This window comes from Papio anubis, chromosome 13, assembly GCF_008728515.1.
Source record: "Papio anubis isolate 15944 chromosome 13, Panubis1.0, whole genome shotgun sequence".
In the NCBI taxonomy this organism is placed as follows: domain Eukaryota; kingdom Metazoa; phylum Chordata; class Mammalia; order Primates; family Cercopithecidae; genus Papio; species Papio anubis.
Window position 1 is genome coordinate 80,988,866 of NC_044988.1, and position 22,288 is coordinate 81,011,153.

The 22,288-nt window shown below is 39.8% G+C and overlaps 1 protein-coding gene across 1 annotated transcript; it reads left to right on the forward strand.

Moving 5' to 3' along the window:
* The first annotated feature begins 596 nt into the window (after positions 1-596).
* On the forward strand, positions 597-21,217 carry DNAJC25 (DnaJ heat shock protein family (Hsp40) member C25). The gene is made up of 4 exons (XM_003911367.5): positions 597-1,272; positions 13,962-14,114; positions 16,322-16,792; positions 20,288-21,217. Exons 1-4 carry the CDS (start codon positions 937-939, stop codon positions 20,408-20,410), a joined length of 1,083 nt encoding a protein of 360 aa, XP_003911416.1. The 5' UTR covers positions 597-936; the 3' UTR covers positions 20,411-21,217.
* The last annotated feature ends 1,071 nt before the right edge of the window (positions 21,218-22,288 follow it).

A 22,288-nucleotide genomic window follows, 5' to 3' on the forward strand; every position in this document is an offset into this window, starting at 1 on the left:
GGGCAAACCCCTCCCGGCGTAAACAACCGGCAGCATCCTCCCTCAGGACTCGGAGGCCACGGGGAGAGTAGAACTGCATTAAGCAGAGCGAGCTCAGCTTCCCAGGCTCTCGGCTGCCTGTGGGTGGGCTGAGATGAGAAATAGACACAGCCCAGCAGGTTGTCCCGGGAACGCGTAACCCAGGGTGGACGCACAGACCTGCGTACAGAGATTTTTGATTGTCATGACTGGGGATGGTGGCACTACTGGCATTTAGTGTGGAGAGGCCAGGGATGCTGCTAGACATCTTACAATGCAAAGGGCAGCCCCTCCAAGGCAAAGAATTATCTGGTCTAAAATGTCAATAGTGTGGAGACTGAGAAAAACTGAACTAGATGGCCACGAATTTTCAGGGTCCCTATCTAGTACACAGGCAGCGCCTAGAATTGCTAAATTCATCTTCCGTTTGGAACGGCAGCATGGGGTTAGTGAGAGGAAGGCGTCCGGGGCTGGCTGCTGGCTTTAAAGGCGTACGTGCAAATCTTCTTGAAGCTGATAACGGGACGCGAGAGAGCCAGGTAGGTTATCTATTGCAGCAGGTCAAGTGATGATGTCGAAAAGGCTGCGTGTGCCAGGCACTGTGGTAGGTAAAGCGCTCCGCACACCCCGCCTAAGCGCGCCTGGGACAGAGGCATCCCGCAGGTCCGACCAAAAACAAATCCTCCAGCTGCTGGGACTGGGAAAGCGTTAAGTGACGCACCGGAAGCAGCCGAGTGGCTGAGGCGTCCTTCTCCCTAGCAACCGGTTGCGAAGGAAGTAGTTGCTGCAGCGCGCCCTGTGCGCCTGCGCGGAGGCGCCGGCTGCTGACGTGGAACTGGGGGCCACGCCGGCCGAGCCGGGCCCGCGGCGGAGTGCTGCAGAATCTCTGGGGTGGCAGATCCGCCAGCGAGGCTGGGAATGGGGGCGCCGCTGCTCTCTCCCGGTTGGGCAGCTAGGGCTGCTGGTCGGCGCTCGTATGTGCTGCTGGCGCCCTTCCTGCTGACGCTGCTGCTAGTGCGGCCCTCGGGGGCCCTGGTGGAGGGGCTCTACTGCGGCACGCGGGACTGCTACGAGGTGCTGGGCGTGAGCCGCTCGGCGGGCAAAGCGGAGATCGCGCGGGCCTACCGCCAGCTGGCCCGGCGCTACCACCCCGACCGCTACCGGCCGGAGCCCGGCGACGAGGGCCCCGGGCGGACGCCGCAGAGCGCCGAGGAGGCTTTCCTGCTGGTGGCAACCGCCTATGAGACGCTCAAGGTGAGGCCTGCGGGAGCGGAGGGGCTTCGAAGCACGGCCGCGGGAAGCGCACGGCGCCTTCCGACCCCGGTCCGCGGAGCGTAGGCCTCTGTGACTCCGAAACTGAGCGCATCCGCTGCCGCGACCTTTAAGATACTCACGTTTCCCACGTGGCCCTGTGAAAGAACCGAGTCGGCCCCCCGGGGCCTCAGGGGGCACAGCTAACCACCTCGTCCTCCTCCTTTTTGTGACAGTCATTGTTATGCAAAGCTTTGGTCATCTTACGATTTCGTGAAAATATTTTAATAACATGCATTTCACATTCGAAAAGCAGGGTGATCATTATTAGTGGGATCCGGGGTCGCCCACAACAGGGAAAGTGTGGAATATCGAGTGACAACTGTGATCGCATCAGTTTGATAGGACAGAAATTTGGTTTCTGGAAATAGTGTTAATGGTGACACTTAGCTTGGGTTTAAGGAACTAAGAAAACACCGAGAAGAACAATGAACAATCAGTCAAGAGACCAGATGTGACTCTTTGCTGTGACACCCCTGTATGACCTTGGATAGTGACTTAATATGTTGGAATAGCTGTTTCTTCATATGCAAAATTAAGGCCATGATACCTCCTCCCAGGGTTATTATGGGGATTAAATGATAAGTGTACGAACCGCCCCCCTTTCCATAGGGCCCATAAATGGGTGCTTAATGACTTGGGTACAAAACTCAGAATTTCTAGTAGGAAATATTTTGTGAATATGTATTTATATTTCATTTGACAGAGGTTTTACTGAGTCTTGTGGGGATGAGAAATTTAGCCCAATGCTGTTTTCTTCTACTACTGCAAAAAATGAAGCCAACCAGGACATCACGAAGTATAAATCGTATTTGATGGTGGTATTACTGCTTGAAAGGCCCCATCATACTAATACATCAGCGATTGTAGTTGTGAAGTATTTCTTTCTAGCCTTTTTTTTTTCCCGAAGCAAAATTTTCCATGTTGCTAGGTAGCCTGCTTTTAATGACTGTACTTTGAGTGGATATAATTTAACCTTGCATTGTTTCTCCAGATTGTTTTTCCAGAGCTGAAAATAGTCAAGGAGCTAGCAGCTTTATTCATGCCTTCCAGAACAGTTTGGATAATCTGGAGTCATAAAATGACTGGTGGAGGGGCAGGCCCTGAATTAGGTAATCTAGGTACATGGAACTAGGTAAAATTTAATTTACCTAGTTCATTAAATTCTCACTAGCGTTAGTGAAATTTTATGGCAGTTAACTGAGGGATGGCTGGGGAACTGGGAAAGTGCTGAGGCCCCAGAGGGCTTTGTTGCTGATTATGTAAAGAGTGGTGGAAAAAAGACTCCAGAAAAAATTAGGAAAGAACTGTCCATCCAGGGCACTTCAGCATATGAAGCTCCAACCTCTGTTGTTTGTATTCAGCCAGAAGCCCTGAGGGTGCATAAGGGAGCCCTGGACCAGTGTGTGAAATCATAATGGGATTTACTAGGGATAGTAAAATTGATAGAATTAGGGATGTTAGTCATGTTAATTTGTTTCAGGCTCGAGATAGTAATAGGGTTGTGGTGCTTGAATTTAGGTTGAGCGTCAGGAATGCAGTAGTTGTTAGGATGATATAGATAATTAGGTTAAAGATAGTGATATTTGGATTGTATATTAGTTATACCATTATGATTTCACACACTGATTTATAAACCAAGACCATGCACTAGTATTTAGTGTGTTTGACTTTTGGGGATTTAGGGAGTTTATGGACTTTGGAAGTTAAACAAGTGGACACTTACCCTCTGTGTCAACCCATCTTCTGGAAGATGGAGAACTTCCAGAAGAGAGGGCAGCAGAAACACTGCCAGCTGTTGCCTTCTGCTGGGCTTTGTAGGATTGGAGATGAGTAGGTTTGGCATGAGAATGGTGAGCATGTTGGTAAGAACTTTGAAAACAAGTGCCATGATTAGAGGGTAGAAATAGTGACTGTAGCGATTCCTGCTGGGAAGGCCACCAGGAGAGACTGAACAGACCCCTCCACCCCCGGGACTGATCTGATGAATCTGTATGGTTGCCTCTAAAGGTTTCTACCCCTGAAGTTTACCACTGATTGTCAGCTAATGAAAAGCTAGATAAAATAAGTGATCCATTCAAGATCATGAATGTTTAGGCAGTTAAAAACCAGTATGTCTGGAGTAGGTAACACTTGTACTCTTGACTCTGACGGGTTTGTGGTAGCTATCTTGAAACGGGAGTAGAAGTGGAGTTATACTGATGGAGGAGGGAATGAGGTGAGTGATCTATAGCTCCCCCAGAACCCCCAGTGTCTTACTGTGGAAATTGTCTGTGAGACAAAAGGGATGTCTGGAGATATTTTGGATCCTTGAAAATCAGACCTAGCAGAACTCTTTGAAAACTTGCATTTTAAATTTATAGAGATGAACGTGTATTCATCTTCCAAGTGGAGCATCTCCAAGAACTATTTACCTCATTGAAGATGCTCTCTCTTGGAATAAGGATAAGGACTTTGGCTTGCTGTGTGTGGGAGCAATTATTACAGGGTGGTCTGCTTTAATTTCTGTCATAATGGAGAATTGTGAGAAAGTTGCCAAATAATATCTTTTCTGGGTAATGCTAGGTTTTAATGAACTGAGGTCATCCAGTTTGGAGGGCTTCAGCCTTCTATATTATCCCATTGAGGCAATGGAGATGTAATGGCTGTTTTGTTTGGATTGTATCCTCTGGCTCTGAACAGGGTTTGTGAGGGGTAAGAGGTCCAGGTAGTGTTTGCTAAGAGAAGGTCAGATAGAATAGTGGGAGAAGTTGAGTTCCAGTGACTCTGGAATAAAAATGGGATGCAGAAGCCTGTCTCTGAATATTGATAATAAATACATCACCAAAATGGAAACTATAATTATGTAAAACATCAGTGGATTTATGATTCTGAGGTTGTTTTGGTCAAATAAATGCCCTTTTGAGAGGGTTTTGTTTTTTTTTTTTTAGATGGTGGTGGTTAAAAATAAGTACACTAACATGACTTAAATACAGTTGGTAAGACAAGAAGATATGACATTTGGTTATTAATATTTTAGCAAAAAGATTTTACCTGTGCATGGAGAAATGGAGGAAAACCAAGAAAAGAAGTGTGGCTAGTAATGGAAGGCAAAGGCACTGGCCACATGCTTTCACCAAGGCATGCTTAGTTCACATCCCCAAATAAATTACAGTCCCAGATCTCAGCGAAACTTCAAGCCATTATGATTTCACACACTGCTTTAGAAACTAAGACCATGCAATAAGTATTTAGTGTGTTTGACTTTTGGGAATTTAGGGTGTTTATGGACTTTGGAAGTTAAACAAGTGGACACTTACCCTCTGTGTCAACATTGGATCTCATGAGGTAGAATAATCTGGTCCCACTTACATGTTTTTAAAGTGGCTATAGCACTTATCACACTGCATTGTAAGTACTGAGTAGGTCTCTCTTTTCCCACTAAACCATGCTCCTTGTTTTTTGTGTGTATATCCGTAGCACCTAGCACAGTGTCTGGCACATCAGAGCATTAATGTTATAAAACCTCTTATCTGGAGACATTCAGATAGAATGGAAATGGAAAGTGGATTTCTGGCATTTTGACATTGGTATGTGCAACGCCCTTTGCCATTTCACTCAAATTAATTGCAATTTTAAAGAGTGGTATAGATAAGTAAATTAGATGGTTATGAGTGAAAAATTCGTGCATGAGAGAAAAATTGCACTTCTACTTTTAATGTTCTGAGGGTTTTTAAGTGAGAACAATAATTTTTGAATGTAGATAAAAATTGGATAATACATGAAATATGAGAAATGGCATAGAAATAAGCAGATAAGAGAACAACTTGAAAGGATGCACTTAGAAAAACTATGATTGGTAAAAAATGCAGAAGTGTAGAATTTGATGGCATTTTGCAGGATCACAAGAAAAGAGCCTAGAAAAGGTCTTGGGAATATTTCTGGCATGAAGGTGAAGGCCATTTGATAAGTTGAAAGGATGTGTAGAGAGGGCATTCTACTCTGGACTTGTCTTGCAAAGGAAACATTGCAAGAACACTTCAGTTTCCTTTTATCAGTCTGATGTGGCAGGGCTTTAGCACTTAGGAATAATTTAGCAAAAAACGATTCTGAACTCCCTGCCCTGTTATGTTTCTGTTTATTGTTCATTCCTTATATTCTGTTACTCAACCCTTTCTTTAACTGGGACTGACATAGGCGCTCAGAGGAGACCATAACAAAGGAAAGGCGCAGTTTCTGGCTTAAAGTTTTTAGTAACAAGGAGGACAGATACTTATTGTTCAGTTGTTATTTAAGTTATATAATACAAGTCTGTGCAGATTATATTGCGGTGCTGAGAGGAAGTGATTATGTCTTCTTGGATTAGAGAAGGTGGTACTCTTTTGAGTTGATCAGGAACAAAGTCACCAAGGTTGATGGTGAAAGGACATTTCTGGTAGAGAGGAAACTTGATCAACAGAAACATAGTCATGAGTGTGCAAGGCTTGTTCCAGGAATGAGATGTAGTTTCATGAGGTATTATAGTAATGAGCATTTCCTCCACCAAGGATCATTTTTATCATATTTTTCCCAGGGACTCTGTTTTGGGGAAAGAATGAACTGCATGTATTACTATTCTTTTTCGACACTATCCAGATTGTATTTAATCAGTCATTCATGGTAATTGAATAATCATAAATATATTTTAAAATTATATAAATTGCTTTCTTTTTTGAGACAGGGTCTCACTATATTGCCCAGGCTGGTCTTGAAATCCTATGCTCAAGCAGTCTTCCTGCCTCAGTCTCCCAAATTGCTGGGATTACTGGCACATGCACTGAACCCTAAAATTAGATAAATTTCTATTATAGGTGTGATGCTGATAAACAACCAAATTAAGTTAATTTATAGTCCATAGATGGCGTATAGTTTTCATTTCATATGCCAACCCTGATTGGTCATGATTACCTGGAACAAAACTCTTACCTTTTAAGAGTTTTGAGACCTTTTCTGGGTTTAGTGGGAAAGAGTAACACGTTTGATAGTAATGTTTCCCATGGCTCCAGAAAAAGGATGTGGCAGCATATGTACCACATTTACTATTTCTGCTGTGAACCCATAAATGTTAGTTTTTCCTGGTTTCTTAATTTCAGCGATTACTCCCTACTTATGGCCAAGGGTGATTATATCCCAGCCATGTTTGATTCTGGTGCCATGACTGGCTGACATATGATGTAATCAACAACCAATCAGAGTTCTTAATCAACCTGAAAACTACTGACAATATAATACTAGCTAGAAACTGAGTACAAGACATTTTAATTTAGCTTGTACAGATTTATCTTAGGTAAATAGAACATTTTGAGATACTCACAAGAGCGCAAAGACACTTACTGTTTTTCATAGACTTTAGGGGATCTGCTATTTCTAGGTTGGGAGCCTGCGAGGTGCCATGGGAGGGAGAATGTTGCAGGATACTGGAACATAGTCTGGGATCAGATGATGAATTACCCCTTACGTTGTGTTCAGGAATTGGAACTTTATGTATTGAATAGTTACCAGAAGTTTTAAAGTGGAGAAATGACACAATCTTATATTTGTTTTAGGAAGAAAACTCTGGGAGCAGTTTTGAGAATGGTTTGGGGAGGGCAAAAAGGTATTCTTGACTGAACTCATTTTACTTACACTGTCTTCTTCTGGTATCCCTCTTCTGTCATTCTTCTGGAATCTTCTTCCGTCATTCCTCTTTGGCAACTTGAAAATCTCCTACTTGGTTCATTTCCCACTCCTTTCGCTTCATTTTGCTTCTTTTAAAGCTACACTCACATTTTTCCTTCCTTTGCTTGCTGTTTACTGTCTTTACTTTCTCATCTCCCTTTCATTCATGCTATCATAGACTGGCGTGTGCCCCAGCACGTGTTGAAACTGTTCTTGTTAAGGTGAACAATGACTCTCTACTCACCAGATCTGATTAGATTGACTGCTCTTCATTTCTTCCTCCTCCTGGAATTTTGTGTCATGTGATATTGTTGACCACTTAGTACTTTTTAAGGTGTTCTTCCCTGACTTCCTTGATGTAGTCTTTGTCTGTTTCTCTGTCCTCGCCATTTCTTTTCAGTCTTTATAGTCTTTTCTACTACCTACCCCGTAAGCATTGCGATTCTGTTGAGTTCTTCTTTGTGTACTTTTTCTTTTTTATTTTCTAAGCTCTTCCTGATGAAACTCAACTGTATCCTTGACCTAAGCCACTGCTTTTAAGCTGGCAGTTCTAAAACCTGCATGTTCTCCAGGCTCATATTCTCAACTGCCTCTCCTGTAGCACAGGTACCCACAGTTAAACATGTCTGAAGTCAATCTTGTTATCTTTGTGAAAGCATAAACTTTAAAAGAAGATATAATTATGACTCTCACAAATACAGAGTGAACATGTGTCAGAGATTTTATTTAACATATTAATCAGTGAGGGAACCAGTAAGATACTAAAACTAGTTGAAAGAGAAAAAGTGCCAACATTTGTAATCAGATAGGGAATGCTGAAATGCCTGTAAAACTGGAGAATACCTACCAAGCAATAATGTGTTGCATTCCACTGGACAGAATTTGTCTTTCTGTGAATAGGAGTCATTTACATTATTTCCAGTTTTCTACAAGTTACTTTTGTCGGTAGAGTTAAATAGGTTAGTCAAAGACAAAAGGTGCACTCCTCTGTAGGAATAGATAATCCTTGAGGCTTCAGAAATTGAAAGGATATCTAGTAATATTTTTCTTCCTAGTTCAAAATCTTCCACAATTTTTCCTTGCATCTTCTCCAAGCTTGCTGTTTTTTTTCCTGTATTCGTTATCTTAATAACAGTGTCTACGTAGTAACTCTAATTAAAAACTTCAGTATCATGCTGAACATCTCCTTTGTTTCTTGTGTACCCGTTTACTTATCAAGTCCTATTCTTAGCTGCTAAAATCTGTTTCTCCCTCATTCTACTTTTTGCGATACTACCAGAATTGTCTTTCAGCAATATGTACTTCTATACAATGCTATTGTTCTCAAACTTGGAACATTTCTGTTTTTGAATAGCACAGATGATAACATCCTAACTCTTTGGCGCAGCATACAAGATCCTCAACAGTTCTTATTCAAACTTGCCTTCCTAGCTGTATTTATTACTCCTTTCTTCCTAAATTTCCCCAATGCTTAAGCTTCCCTGAATCCATGATATTTTTTCATACTTTTATACCCTTAACACTTGCTGTTTCCTTTGCCTGGAACAAGTTTCACTACGCCTTACTTGCTTTCCGAGATCTAGCCCCCATTTCCCTTCTGCTGTGAATCCCATTGCTAGTGTTTTTAGACAGAGTCAGCCCCTTTTCCTTAGCACACTCAATTGTGTTTTTCTCGCTTGCTAGATTCTTCTTCTAGATGGAGGGTTCTTGAGGCGATGGCCTTGTCTTGTCTTTTTATTCTCTTTTTGTGCTCAAAACAAGGCCTAATGCCCTGCATCATCATTTTTGAAATGAAAACAACTAAGGTTTTTAAAAACTCAGGTGACCAAGTTGATGCTGATAGTATTAACTGAAACACAGAGGAATAGACTTGGTTTTTTAGCATGTTGAGTTGAGATATTTATGTTGCATTTAGAAAATGTTCAGGACATAGTTGAGAATAGGAGGAGGCAAGAAAAACAGATACAAGCGTTACTAGTATGTAGGTAATATTCCAAATCATGGAAGTTGTTGAGACTATGTGCAGAATGAGAAGAGAAGATAGAAGAGAAGAGAAGTTGCACTAGTGACTAGTGGGCAGGAAACAAGAAAAAAAATGAAATGGGTAGTGGTTAATTTTCTCCCTCTTTTGTAGGATATAATGGCCTGGAAAAAAATTTAGACCAGAGATTGTTTTTTTTTTTTGAAGGATCATTTGTGCGCGTGTGGGGGGGCGGGGGGGTTGTGTGTGTGTGGATTTAAAAAAAATAAGATTAATATATATTGAGTGAATACAGTAATACATTTTCATATATCATTGATTCCTGACCTTTACCACCCCAAAAATGGTTTTTATACTCTGTGTAGTAGGAAGTTTTAAATGTAAAACTAGCTGCAATATCAAATTATTGCAATTTATGTACTGAGATCACGCAGTTCATGACTTCCTTCAAGGGCAAGAACATAAATATTTTTGCCTCTGGGGAGGGGGATGACCCCTTTAAGAGAAGGAAGGATTCAGTGCTTTCTTTGCTTGTGGGTTTCCTCTTGTTCACTTTTGATCTAGATATTGGTGGTTATGTTCCAGTCCTCCTGCATATGCCCAAGAGGATTGGGAGTGGAATGGACACCAGCAGAAGCACTACAGTTTTTCCTGTAGAGATTAGAAACAAGGAGCTTATTGCCCTGCTTGTCAAGGCTCAGGACAGACAGGAGGAAGAAACAAGTATAAAGGTTTTGGTTTTGGAAAGAAGTTGGACTCTCCAGACCCTGGGACCTTAAGATCCACAAAATTGCTGAAAGAAAAAGTACTACCTTATTGAAAGGTAAGATATTAAACTGTTTTAAGGTTTAAGCTATGTTAGCCACAGTAGCATATTTTCATAAACTATGAATTCAAGCAGTCACTTCTGCCAAACTGAAGTTTTTATGACATCGCTACCCATCCAGCCTTGCTGGTGAGATGGAGACCTACGTAGTGGAGAGATGCATATTGCAAGGAAAAACCTTCACAAAAGTTCACTCGTTTTTGAAATAATGTTTACTGAATGCCAGGCACTGTACTAGGCCTTGGATATACAGAGATTAATGAGTTACCCTACCTACTTTCTAGAAATTCTCATTCTAAGAAGAGAAAAAACTGATTATTACAATGTGATAAGTGCTATAATAAATAGGTACCAAGTGTAATAAGAATGATCTAACTGTCTGGGGCAGTAACATTTACATTCTAAAGGATTAATAGGACTCATGAGGTTCAAATTAGAGAAAAATATACGTTTGAAGACATAGGTATGAAAAGGAACGTTGTGTTGGAATAACACACCAAATTCCAGAAATTGCTCCTTCAATATTTCCTATGGATAAAAGAGGGGGAAATGATAAGGGATGTTGCTAGGTAGGTAAGTTTGGACCAGTTGTGAAGGCCTGGTGGCATGCATAGGAAATTTTAACTTTGGCCATGAGAAAACATTGGAGATTAAAAAAAAAAAAAAAAAAAACTGTGTGGCTACCTTAATTCAAGATGAGTAGGAAAAAAAAATATGGTATTCAAATAAGAATGTACCTTAGCTTTCTACTTGAGTCCCAGAAAGAAAGATGGTCCTTCTTATTATGTCTTTTCTTTGCTAATATTCTTGGTATCCTCTTGTTCTTACTAGGTTGATTCTAAACTTAGTAGGTTACTAAGCAGAAGTTTGACTTAGACTGTTGAGAACTCGTAAGTTTTACCAATTTGTACTGCCCTTGATTCTAAAGTGTATGCATGCCTCACTGATCGTCATCAGTATGCATGAAAACTGATCATTTTCTTGATTTTGGAGAGAAAGTTTTAAGCCCTAGAACGGAGATAAAATAAATTGAATAAATGCTGTAACAAGGAAGTGGCCAACTTTTTCGTGTAATCATGGCCAAAAGAGGGTCATACATTTATGGTGACCCTAAAGAAAAGAAAACCATCCAAAGAGAAGTCAGACTTGACCCTGAGATGTCTTGCAGGAATTTGGTAGTTTGAGGACTCCATTAGGGGACCTTGAACAGATTCCACAAGCTCTGCTTGCAGCAGAGAGGCCAGACACAAGGTATAAATTCTGGAGTTGCTTGTGTTGAAGTATTAGTTGACCGTTGTGTTAAAGGAGTTCAGGACTTGGTAAAGTCAATAATCTAGAAACCAGTGAGAAAATAGTGACCCTGGTGAAAGATCTGAGTGAAATGCTTGAAGAGGGATGATATCTGCGTTCTGTAGAACAGAGATAAGAGAATAAAAAGAGGCGATAGTCATTGGACACATGATGTCCACATACCAATTTCAACGACACTCCAAGACCTTACTCCATATTCTTCAACCAGGAGGAGTACAGACAGCCGGGGCAAAGGGCTGCTCAGAGACAATGAGGCTCATAGAAATCTGATCTCAGTGTGGCATTTAGTTTAAGAGCTACGTGTAATCTAGTTGTAGCAAGAAGAACTGTACTCGAAGAAATACATTTCAAAAGGCATCTGTCATGATTGGATGATTAAAGTCAAGGGTTTTAGGCTCCAAAACAGGGCATTTCTATAAAATTAGCCCAAAAAGCAGAGGGAAATGGAAAAATTCTCAGACAATTTCTTGAGGTACTCAAAATGAGACACATGAAGAGACACGGGCTTTAGTCTTCAGGGCTGTCTGTGTAGCCCTTATATAGGTTTACCCTTTCTGGGTTAGAAGCTCTGGAATAGGATGATGACTTAAGGAGTCACGGATTGACAGTTGAGGCATATAGCAGCTGCCACAAGAAAATCCTTTTTGACTGAAGAGAGCATACAAGGAGTGAATCTGAAAATAATACCAGCTTGAGCTCACCCGTCCTTGTATAACTGACAGTTTTCATATTGGCCCTTCATATAAATATATTCATATCTAATTAAGCTAGCTACTAGTTTATATAATTTCATATACTGGTAAGAGGTAAGAAATTTTTTGAATGTAATGACTATAGGAGAACTTACTGAGAATGATCTCACACAAATTCAAAATTTTTATTTTATTTTATTTTATTTTATTTTATTTTATTTTATTTTATTTTATTTTTTGAAACGGAGTCTTGCTCTGTTGCCCAGGCTGGAGTGCAGTGGTACAATCTCGGCTCACTGCAAGCTTCGCCTTCCGGGTTTACGCCATTCTCCTGCCTCAGCCTCCCGAGTAGCTGGGATTACAAGTGCAGGCCACCATGACCGGCTAATTTTTGTGTTTTCAGTAGAAATGGGATTTTGCCATGTTGGCCAGGCTGGTCTCAAACTCCTGACCTCAAGTTACCTGCCTGCCTTGGCCTCCCAAAGTGCTGGGATTACAGGCGTGAGCGCCTGTGCCTGGCCCAAAATTCTTAATAGAAAATACATAATGATTTTAATGGATACAAGGAAGATTTTGTTATTAGCAAATTTCTTACTTTAAATCTAAAAAACTACATGTTGGAGGACTCAGAAAGTGGTCCTGAACAGATCCCAGAGAATCTGTGTATACAGTAGCAAGGCACCAAGTTTAGATTTTGAAATGCCTTTATCTAGGAATCTACAACTTAATAAATGTTGAAGAATTCATTCCTCTAAGATAAAAAAAGACTTTTTTTTTTTTTTTTTTGGAGGCAGGGTCTTGCTCCTTGCTCTCTTAGCCCAGACTGGAGTGTGATGGCGTGATCATGGCTCATTGCAGCCTTGCTCCCACCTGGGGAACATCCTGGGAAGCTGGGACTACAGGCACATGCCACCATGCCCTGCGCAAATACAGTTTTTAAAATTTTTTGTAAAGACGAGGTCTCACTATGCTGCCCAGGCTGATCTCAAACTCCTGGGCTCAAGCAGTCCTCCCACCTTGGTCTCCCAAAGTGCTGGGATTACAGGCATGAGTCACCACACCTGGCAAAACAGACTTTTGTTTTTGTAATGGTTTTTATTATACTCATGTATAGAGATTAAAGAATTTGTTTTGATTTTATAGTAGTTTTTATCTTTATTTTTTTTTGAAATGGGGCAAGTTGGAAAATGTAATAGGTTTCCTGTGAGATAAAGAGCAAATCATGACCTGGTTTAATAACTCTGCAACCTGCCTAGCTCAGTACAACATTGGCATTTATCTCTGTTAGAAATTGATTAGAATCAGAGAATTTTTTTTTAAAATGTTTTATCTGTGAACATACAGAGCAGCATTTTGGAATGCTATAATTCTTTCAAGGAGTTTGTATCAGTAAGAAAGATCTATATGTTACCTCATTTGTGACCTGGGCTGGACGGCACATTATAGTGATGAAGTACTACATGTTTATAACATGTTTTTGTATAATGTTTGTTATTTGATCTTCACAACAACCATGTAAAAATAATACAGCAGGGATTGTCAGCTCTTTTTGTAAATGAAGAAGGAGGAGGCTCAGAGAGGCTAAATATTTTATCTGAGGTCACAAAGCTAGACTTTGACCGTTGGACTGCACGGGTGTCTCAGTGTTTCTTTGAGACGGACATAATTCAGTTTTGTAGGCACAGACTGGCTTTACCGACTTTTTGCTGTCTTAATCATTGCTTTTAGCAGAAAACTATCTATACAAGGCTGGGACATGATTGTGAATATATACAAGAAATAAGCTTTTAAAAAAAATCAACAGTTGTTAAGAGTAGTTGTGAACAGGCTTTTATTAGCACCGAGCATTAGCTAAAAAGATTGAAAGGTTCATTGTTATTAAAGTGTTCTTATTTTTCCAGGAGGACTAACAATACTGAAGAACTTAGACAAATATTTTTGTTATGCTTTTATATCTAATATTGAAGTTTTGGAAATTTACATGGCTTTGAAGAGTAATGGGAAATTTTTTGATTTTGACAATTTCAGTATTTTTACTCAGATTAACCTTACATAATTATAAAATTCTGTATTTGATTTAACAGATTATAAACTAAGGCCATTTAATGGACTGTCCTGTGAAGTTGGATATCTTGTCATTTTACAGGATGAGGAAACACGAAAAGATTATGATTACATGCTGGATCATCCAGAAGAGTACTACAGCCATTACTACCACTACTATAGCAGGCGCTTGGCCCCTAAGGTGGATGTTAGAGTCGTGATTTTGGTCAGTGTGTGTGCTATTTCAGTGTTTCAGGTATGTGTCCGTGGATATTTGTATCTATATTTATGTGCATTTAGTGCACATTGCCTAGTGCTAGTCATTAAAACCTAACTGCGAGTATCTTTTTGTAAAATTTTACTTCTAGTTGAGATCTGTTTTATTCATTGGCAGTATTAGAATCTTTGTTAGTGGCAAATCTAAGAAATTGTTGAAGAATGTCATTATTACTACAAAACAACCCCTCAAAAATCCAGAGCCTTTTTCATTGCTCCCTCTGGAGTATTTTCTACATAGTAGCCAGAGTGAACGTCAGCTAATTCATATCATTTACCTTTGTAGGACTTTTCAATGACTTCCCATTAAACGTGGGAGAAATCTGAATTCCTTAATCTGGCCTAACAAGTCCTGGCTCCAGTCACCAAATGCCAGTAGTGCTTGCCATCATTACTGTAACAACCAGAAATGTCCACGCGTTTCTGTGTGCCCCTTTAAGGGTGCTTCTGCTCAGGTTGAAACCACTGAAATAGATTAAAAGAGACATAGGAACTTTTTTTTGTTTTGTTTTTGTTTTGAGACCAGAGTCTCACTCTGTCGCCCAGGCTGGAGTGCAGTGGCGCGATCTCGGCTCACTGCAACCTCCGTCTCCCAGGTTCATGCCATTCTCCTGCCTCAGCCTCCTGAGTAGCTGGGACTACAGGCGTGCACCACCACACCCAGCCAGCTTTTTGTATTTTAGTAGAGACGGGGTTTCACCATGTTGGCCAGGATGGTCTCGAACTCCTGACCTTGTGATCCGCCTGCCTTGGCCTCCCAAAGTGCTAGAATTACAGGCGTGAGCCACTACGCCCAGCCAGGAGCTTTTTATGTTGTAAAGCATCACAAAAATTTAACTTCTGCCTAAAATAAGTTTTCCCTGTTATTAAACTAGCCACACCTATCACATGCTCCTTTAGAGGAAATGAGCAAGTCAGATGACTAGAATGAAACAATTTGCTTGTTTGAAAATTACTTCTCCAGTTTGATTCCCAGAAACGACATGATATTCAGTGTATGTGTGTTTTTTTTTTTTTTTAAGAGATGGGGTCTCACTCTGTCACCCAGACTGGAGTGCAGTGGAGTGATCGTGGCTCACTGTAGCCTCTACTTCTTGGGCTCAGGTGATCCTCCAACCTCAGCCTCCCGAATAGCTGGGACTATAGGCATGTGCCACCACACCTGCCTAAGTTTTGTATTTTTTTTAGTAGAGACACGGTTTTGCCATGTTGCCCAGGCTGGTCTTGAGCTCCTGGGCTCAAGCAGTCCACTTACTGCAGCCTCTCAAAGTGCTGAGATTACAGGCGTGAGCCCCTGCACTTGGCCGACATTCAATTTTTATGAATAAAAACTATATTGGAAACTAAGGTGGTGTATTTAAAATGTGTCAGCATTTGTAGAACGATTTACCCTTTCAAAGGGGAGAGCAGGGATAATTTTACTTTCTTGTTTTAAACAATGTAATACTGTAGTAACTTTAAAATATATTCTTAATAGATTGCTACTATTGCAGGATATTATCTGTATATCCGCTATATTCATTCAGTTAAACAGGAGCTGAAATTTATGGAGGTACTATGTGAGAAGCAGGGCATTTTCTGACACACCCTTTGTGGTTGAATACAGTTATGAAGTAAGTTAATGTTTTCCTATCCAAATAGGTAGAGTTCAACCATATTTGAATCTCTCAGAATAGGATGAGTGCCACTGTGATATATGCAGATGGCTTAGGAAAAGAGATGGGAATGAATATAGTTGCCTGAGTCTATGCCCTATGAGGTTTTTAAACAAATTCCTCACCAGCTAGATTTTGCCATTTAACTCTTTTTCTAGTAAGTAGGTTACTGTTTAAAAAAAAAAAAAAGAAAAAAAATTTTTTTAAGTGATCTAGGGAAGAGCCAAATGGTAAAGATACGAAACCACAGGTGTGGTATGACACATTGATCATCCTTTGATCTTGGGTATCTCCTGACTGCATCAGTGATTTTTGGCTCAGCTCAGAGTTTACCTTACTTATCCAGCCTTGAGATCCTGTGTATGCATGGGCTTCGTTCAGTTGTATCTTTTACTTACAAAGTAGTATCTTTGAGATCCCTAGTTTTAACTGTAATGGTTTCTTGGGAGATAGTATTCACCGAGACTCTATCATTCCTTTAACTTAGATTGGGTAATGAAAATGACTCATTGTTCTCTGTTAATTATTCTAGTTTTTCAGCTGGTGGAATAGCTACAATAAGGCAATCAGCTACCTAGCCACAGTGCCCAAGTACCGTATCCAGGCTACAGAGATTGCCAAGCAGCAGGGACTGCTCAAAAAAGCCAAAGAGAAAGGCAAAAACAAAAAGTCCAAAGAGGAAATTCGTGACGAGGAGGAGAACATCATAAAGAACATTATAAAAAGTAAAATAGATATAAAGGGGGGCTATCAGAAACCTCAAATCTGTGATCTTCTCCTGTTTCAAATTATCTTAGCTCCTTTTCACCTATGCTCATACATAGTTTGGTATTGCCGGTGGATCTATAATTTTAACATCAAAGGCAAAGAATATGGAGAGGAAGAGAGATTGTACATTATACGTAAATCTATGAAGATGTCAAAGTCTCAATTTGATAGTCTAGAAGATCATCAGAAAGAAACTTTTCTTAAACGAGAGCTCTGGATCAAGGAGAATTATGAGGTGAGTAGTCACCCTGCTGTGATTTTCACTGTCATCCACCTGGCCAAGTTAAAATCAGGTGTATTATAACGAGGGATCACAGAAGTCTGCTCACATTTCTGAAATCCAACAGTTAAACAATTAGTAAAGATCTTACTTTTATTGGAAGTAGGACTCTATTTGGTAGTGAGACAGTGGGTTTTTAACCTGTAATTTCTCTTTTTAGAGGATGAACTTCAAATACTTTAATTGACTAATTCTGGAAAAGTTTTAAGAATGTTAAACTGCATTGGAAGGATATGCATGTTTGCACTAACTAAAATTTGGCCCGCCCCAAGTTTTCTTCCAATCCTGTAAACCTAGCCACAGAAACTAAAATAAATAAATAAATAAATAAATAAATAAACAAACAGAGTAAGAGGTGGAAATTTTGTTGAGATGACTTCATTTCAAAATAATTGAGCACAAGATCTTCTGCATAATAACTGACATCTATAGAAAGTTACTTTTATTTTGCTTTTAAATTAAATCGAATTATTGTAATGCCTCTAAACTTCTGGGCATTTTAATAAATGCTTTATGCTACAGTTGTCACCTACAAAAATTACTTTGAGGTGATCAGCTACGTAGCCGTGGTGTTAAAGGGATTAGCAGTCTCATTATCATAATGACACTGTTTTAGATTCAGGGTAAAATTAATTGGCTATGATGTTAAATATAAGAATAGAGCACAGTGAAACTTTTGTGGTTTTTTTGTTTTTTTTTTTTTTGAGACGGAGTCTTGCTCTGTCACCCAGGTTGGAGTGTAGCAGTGTGATCTCATCTCACTGCAAGCTCCGCCTCCCGGGTTCACGCCATTCTCCTGCCTCAGCTTCCCGAGTAGCTGGGACTACAGGTGCCCACCACCACACTCGGCTAATTTTTTGTATTTTTAGTAGAGACAGGGTTTCACTGTGTAAGCCAGGATGGTCTCGAACTCCTGACCTCGTGATCCACCCGCCTCGGCCTTCCAGAGTGCTGGGATTACAGGCGTGAGCCACCGCGCCTGGCGTTTTTTTCTTGTTTTTATCATATAGTGTTGGGGTTTTGCCATGTTGTCCAGCATGGTCTCAAACTCCTGAACTTAAGCAATCTGCCCACCTTGGCCTCTTAGAGTGCTGGGATTACAGGCATCAGCCACTGCACCCAGCCAAAACCTTCTTAAGAAATCTGAGATACATTAGTTTTTTTTAGTTTCACAGTCATTTCATTTTGTATGTGATGTCCTAAATAGATTTCACTGAAATTAAAGTTTTGGTCTGAATTGTATTTACGTAATTTAACTTACTGTGAATTGCCCGATATTTTACCAAGTATACCTATATATTTATCCTGTTCATAAATAAAATAAAAAATGTTATTTAGGGCCGGTGTGGTGGCTCACACTTGTAATCCCAGCACTTTGGGAGGCCAGGGTAGGCAGATCACTTGAGGTCAGGAGTTCGAGACCAGCCTCACCAACATGGTGAAATCCTGTCTCAAAATACAAAAAAAATAGCTGAGCATGGTGGTGTGCGCATGTAATCCTAGCCACTCGGGAGGCTGAGGCAGGAGAATCGCTTGAACCAGGGAGGCAGAAGTTGCAGTGAGCCAAGATTGTACCACTGCACTCTGGCCTGGGCAACAGAGTGAGACTCCATCTCAAAAAAAAAAAAAAAATGTTATTTAGTTACAGCATACCAGTTAGCTCCTAAACTATTTGAAAAGCTTGTTCTTTTAAGTAGGTTAAACGTTTAAAGGTTTTCTTTTTTAAGAAGGTGAAGCAGCTGAATCTGCAAAACCGTGTCTTTCTTAGGGTGCTGTTGTGGGGTGAATTATGTTATCGTATGAAGTTGTCTTAGTCTTTACTTCCTAATATTTGGAAGTGAAATCATTTCTTTCCAAAATTTTTTTTGGCTATGAAACTGGCTAAGACAGCTTGTTCATTTTGCTTTAGTTGACGTGCATTAAAAGTTACAGAATTTCAGGCTGGGTGCGGTGGCTCATGCCTGTAATCCCAGCACTTTGGGAGGCCGAGGCAGGCAGATTGCTTGAGCTCAGGAGTTTGAGACCAGCCTGGGCAACATGGTGAAACCCTGTCTCTACCAAAAAATACAAAAAATTAACTGGGCGTGGTGGTGCCTCTGGTCCTAGCTACTCGGAGGTTAGAGTGAGCCAAGATTGTGCTACTGTATTCCAGCCTGGGTGACAGAGTGAGACTCCATCGCAAAAAAAAAAAAAAGAGTTGAAAGAGTTGCAAGAAATGCAGACGTTCTGTGTTCTCACAAGTTTTAACTCTGGTTTATTTAACCTTCTTTGGAAACTTTAAAAAAATGAAAAAATTCATAATTATCTTTAGATGAAAGTAGATGTAAGTTCAGTTTGGAGATAAACATGTATGTAAGGTCATTTTGTTCCTTGGTTAAGATCACCAAATCTGAAAGTCATCAGTTAAATTTACAAAGGACCATATTAAAAAAATAAAGTTTTGATTCTTTGATATTAGACATTAGTTGTAGAGGGGAAATGTTAAGCCCTTTAGTCAATTTTCATTGAGGAAAAGAATGTATTCCTAGGTTACAGAAATCAGTGACAAAAAATTATTAGTTCTATGCTGGGTGCAGTGGCGCACACCTGTAATCCCAGCACTTTGGGAGGTCGACGTGGGTGGATCACCTGAGGCCAGGAGTTCCAGACCAGCCTGGCCAACATGGTGAAACCCTATTTCTCCTTTAAAAAAAAAACAAAAACAAAAACAAAAAAATTAGCCAGGCGTGGTGGCATGCTCCTGTAGTCCCAGTTAGGGAGGCTGAGACAGGAGAATTGCTTGAACCCAGGAGGCAGAGATTACAGTGAGCTGAGATGGCACCACTGCACTCCAGCCTAGGCAACCAAGAGAGACCTTGTCTCAAAAAACAAAAAAAATTACTAGTTCTTTTTTTTTTTTTTTTTTTTAATTTGAGTTGGAGTTTCACTCTTGTTGCCCAGGCTGGAGTGCAATGGTATGATCTCAGCTCACTGCAACCTCCACCTCCCAGGTTCAAGCAGTTCTCCTGCCTCAGCCTCCCCAGTATCTGGGTTATAGGCACGTGCCACCATGCCTGGGTAATTTTTTGTATATATATTTTAGTAGAGATGGGGGTTTCATCATGTTGGCCAGGCTGGTTTTGAACTTCTGACCTCAGGTGATCCACCCATCTCGGCCTCCCAATGTGCTGGGATTACAGGCGTGAGCCACCACAAGCGGCCACAAAATTGCTAGTTCTTATACAGGTTGTTCTTTCATGTTTAACACTGAATGTTAAAATAGTTAATTGCAAATAAATAAATAAATAAAATACTTAATTGTTTAGTATTTTTAGGAGGTGAATGATTATCAGTACATTCACTGGAAACTTTTTACCTAACGTTATATTTGAAAAATGTAAATATGCCATAAAGCTAATGGCAAATGTTTCTCTTTGGGTTGTGAAGTTACCTAGTTATTTATACTTACAGGTCTACAAGCAAGAACAAGAGGAGGAATTAAAGAAAAAGTTGGCAAATGACCCCAGATGGAAGAGATACAGGAGATGGATGAAGAATGAAGGGCCTGGGCGGTTAACATTTGTGGATGACTGAAGATTGATGGAATGCTACTATGCCAAACCTTAATTGTGATATTATTTTCATAACTGAATTATTTTAGAAATGTATCAATTGACTGCTGCTCAGCAGTAACTAAAATTCCTCAAGTATTTCTTTAAACAGAATAATGTTGAAATTTAAACCTTCCCTTAAAACTTTATACATAAGACATTTATGATTGTTCAACTTTTATAATCTATTTGTGGATTTTGTTAAAAGATTTCACATGAAGATTTATTAGTTGCCATTTAAAATTTTTATATGTTTAGTTAAAAGATTTGACATGAAAATTTATTAGATACCATTTAAACATTTTATGTGTTATGTGTTTATTCTTCGAGAGTGTTCCCTTACTCTTTGTAATAATGCTACATTTTTCTGTTTTCATGGCCTCTGTATTTTCACAAAACACCAAAAACAGCATTTAATTATATTATCATGAGTGTTTTTCTGGACACAAACTTCAGTAGAATGACCTAACAAGTCATTTTCATTACAGTCATTATAGGATTGAAATACGTTCAAAGTAACCTCTAGGAAAGTCTTCTGCTAGAATATCCCCCCTCTATTCATTATAATATTCTTTGTTTTTAAAGCCAGTCAAATATAATAGTCTTAATAAGATCGGAAACTCTCCAGGAGAGTGAGTCTACCCTCATGTCCTTGTAGGATGATCTTGATTATAGTCTCATTATAGGGCTATAACTGTATTCTCAACATTTCTCCAGAAAGGACCTTGTAAAAAGGTCTTTTGTACCACAGTATTGGTTTTTTCCCCTCTCTTCACTTAAAAAAAAAAAATAGCAGGCAGAAATAGCGTACTGAAAAGTTGTTCATCTATTATGAAGTCCTTGAGTGGTGAAAAATCCATTGTACATGAGAACATTTCTGTGCATTTAAACTAGAAACGAGGTACATGGCTGTGTGCTCTTCTATCAACCAATGAAATGTGTTTTTACATGTGTGGCAGTGCAAGTAAATAACACATTATTTGACTTAATCAGGCATGATACTGCACCAAAGTATCAAAGTATCGGTACATATTCATGGTAGTAAGTCAGTACCCCTGTTAAAGGATTTATCCCATTGCTTCATATTAATAAAATGGTTACAATATATCACAAGTTTGTTGGTATGACATTTTAAGTGAAAAATTGACATTGCTTTCATGTAATTTTTAAGGATGAGTATAGCATATTCAATATGCAGAATCTGTTTCCAGCTAAAGTAAGCTAGTCGTTTTGAGAGCTGAGCCCCAGACAATGTGAGACAAAGCTGGAAGGCTGAGTTCCATGCATGCTAACGTAGACAAGGTAGTTAATCTGCAAGGACTTCAGTTGGCTCAGTTATAAACTTGGGGAAGAGTCTGACCAGATTATCACTAGGGCCTTTTTGCAGCTCTAAAATTATTTATATTTTTGTAAACTTTAGATGAAAGTGTTTTATGCATCCATTCTGTTGGAGGAGTGTGGAGAAGGTAAAGAACTGAATTACAGGTAGCTGTGTTTTAGACTTCAAATGCCCACCTCTTAGCTATAGACAAAATGCCTTTCAAAGATGCTGTGGTTGCCTGTAGAGTCAGCAATCCCTGTCTTGGTGAATGTATTATCATATAGTTAACACACAATGGTATTTACCATCTAAAAACATAAGTACGTAGCATATATTATGAGGACTAAAAAAATGTCAGTACTTGACTCTGAAAATTTTTGAATGCCTCTTTTTAACCTAGTGATAAAGTGTTAAGAGGACTGGACATGTTAGCATTCATAAAGGTTGGCTGATGAAAACAGTTCATCTTTTGATATTCTTTTGCAATCTGCCAGATTACTGTATTTCTTCCTGTCTTTGTAGAAATGTTTCCAGAATTGT

Excerpts from the sequence above, each read along its gene's own strand:
- DNAJC25 (XM_003911367.5), top strand. The coding sequence starts at position 937 with ATGGGGGCGCCGCTGCTCTCTCCCGGTTGGGCAGCTAGGGCTGCTGGT. Across the intron at positions 1,273-13,961 it reads CCGCCTATGAGACGCTCAAG|GATGAGGAAACACGAAAAGA; the intron begins GTGAGGCCTGCG and ends GTCATTTTACAG. Across the intron at positions 16,793-20,287 it reads GGATCAAGGAGAATTATGAG|GTCTACAAGCAAGAACAAGA; the intron begins GTGAGTAGTCAC and ends TTATACTTACAG.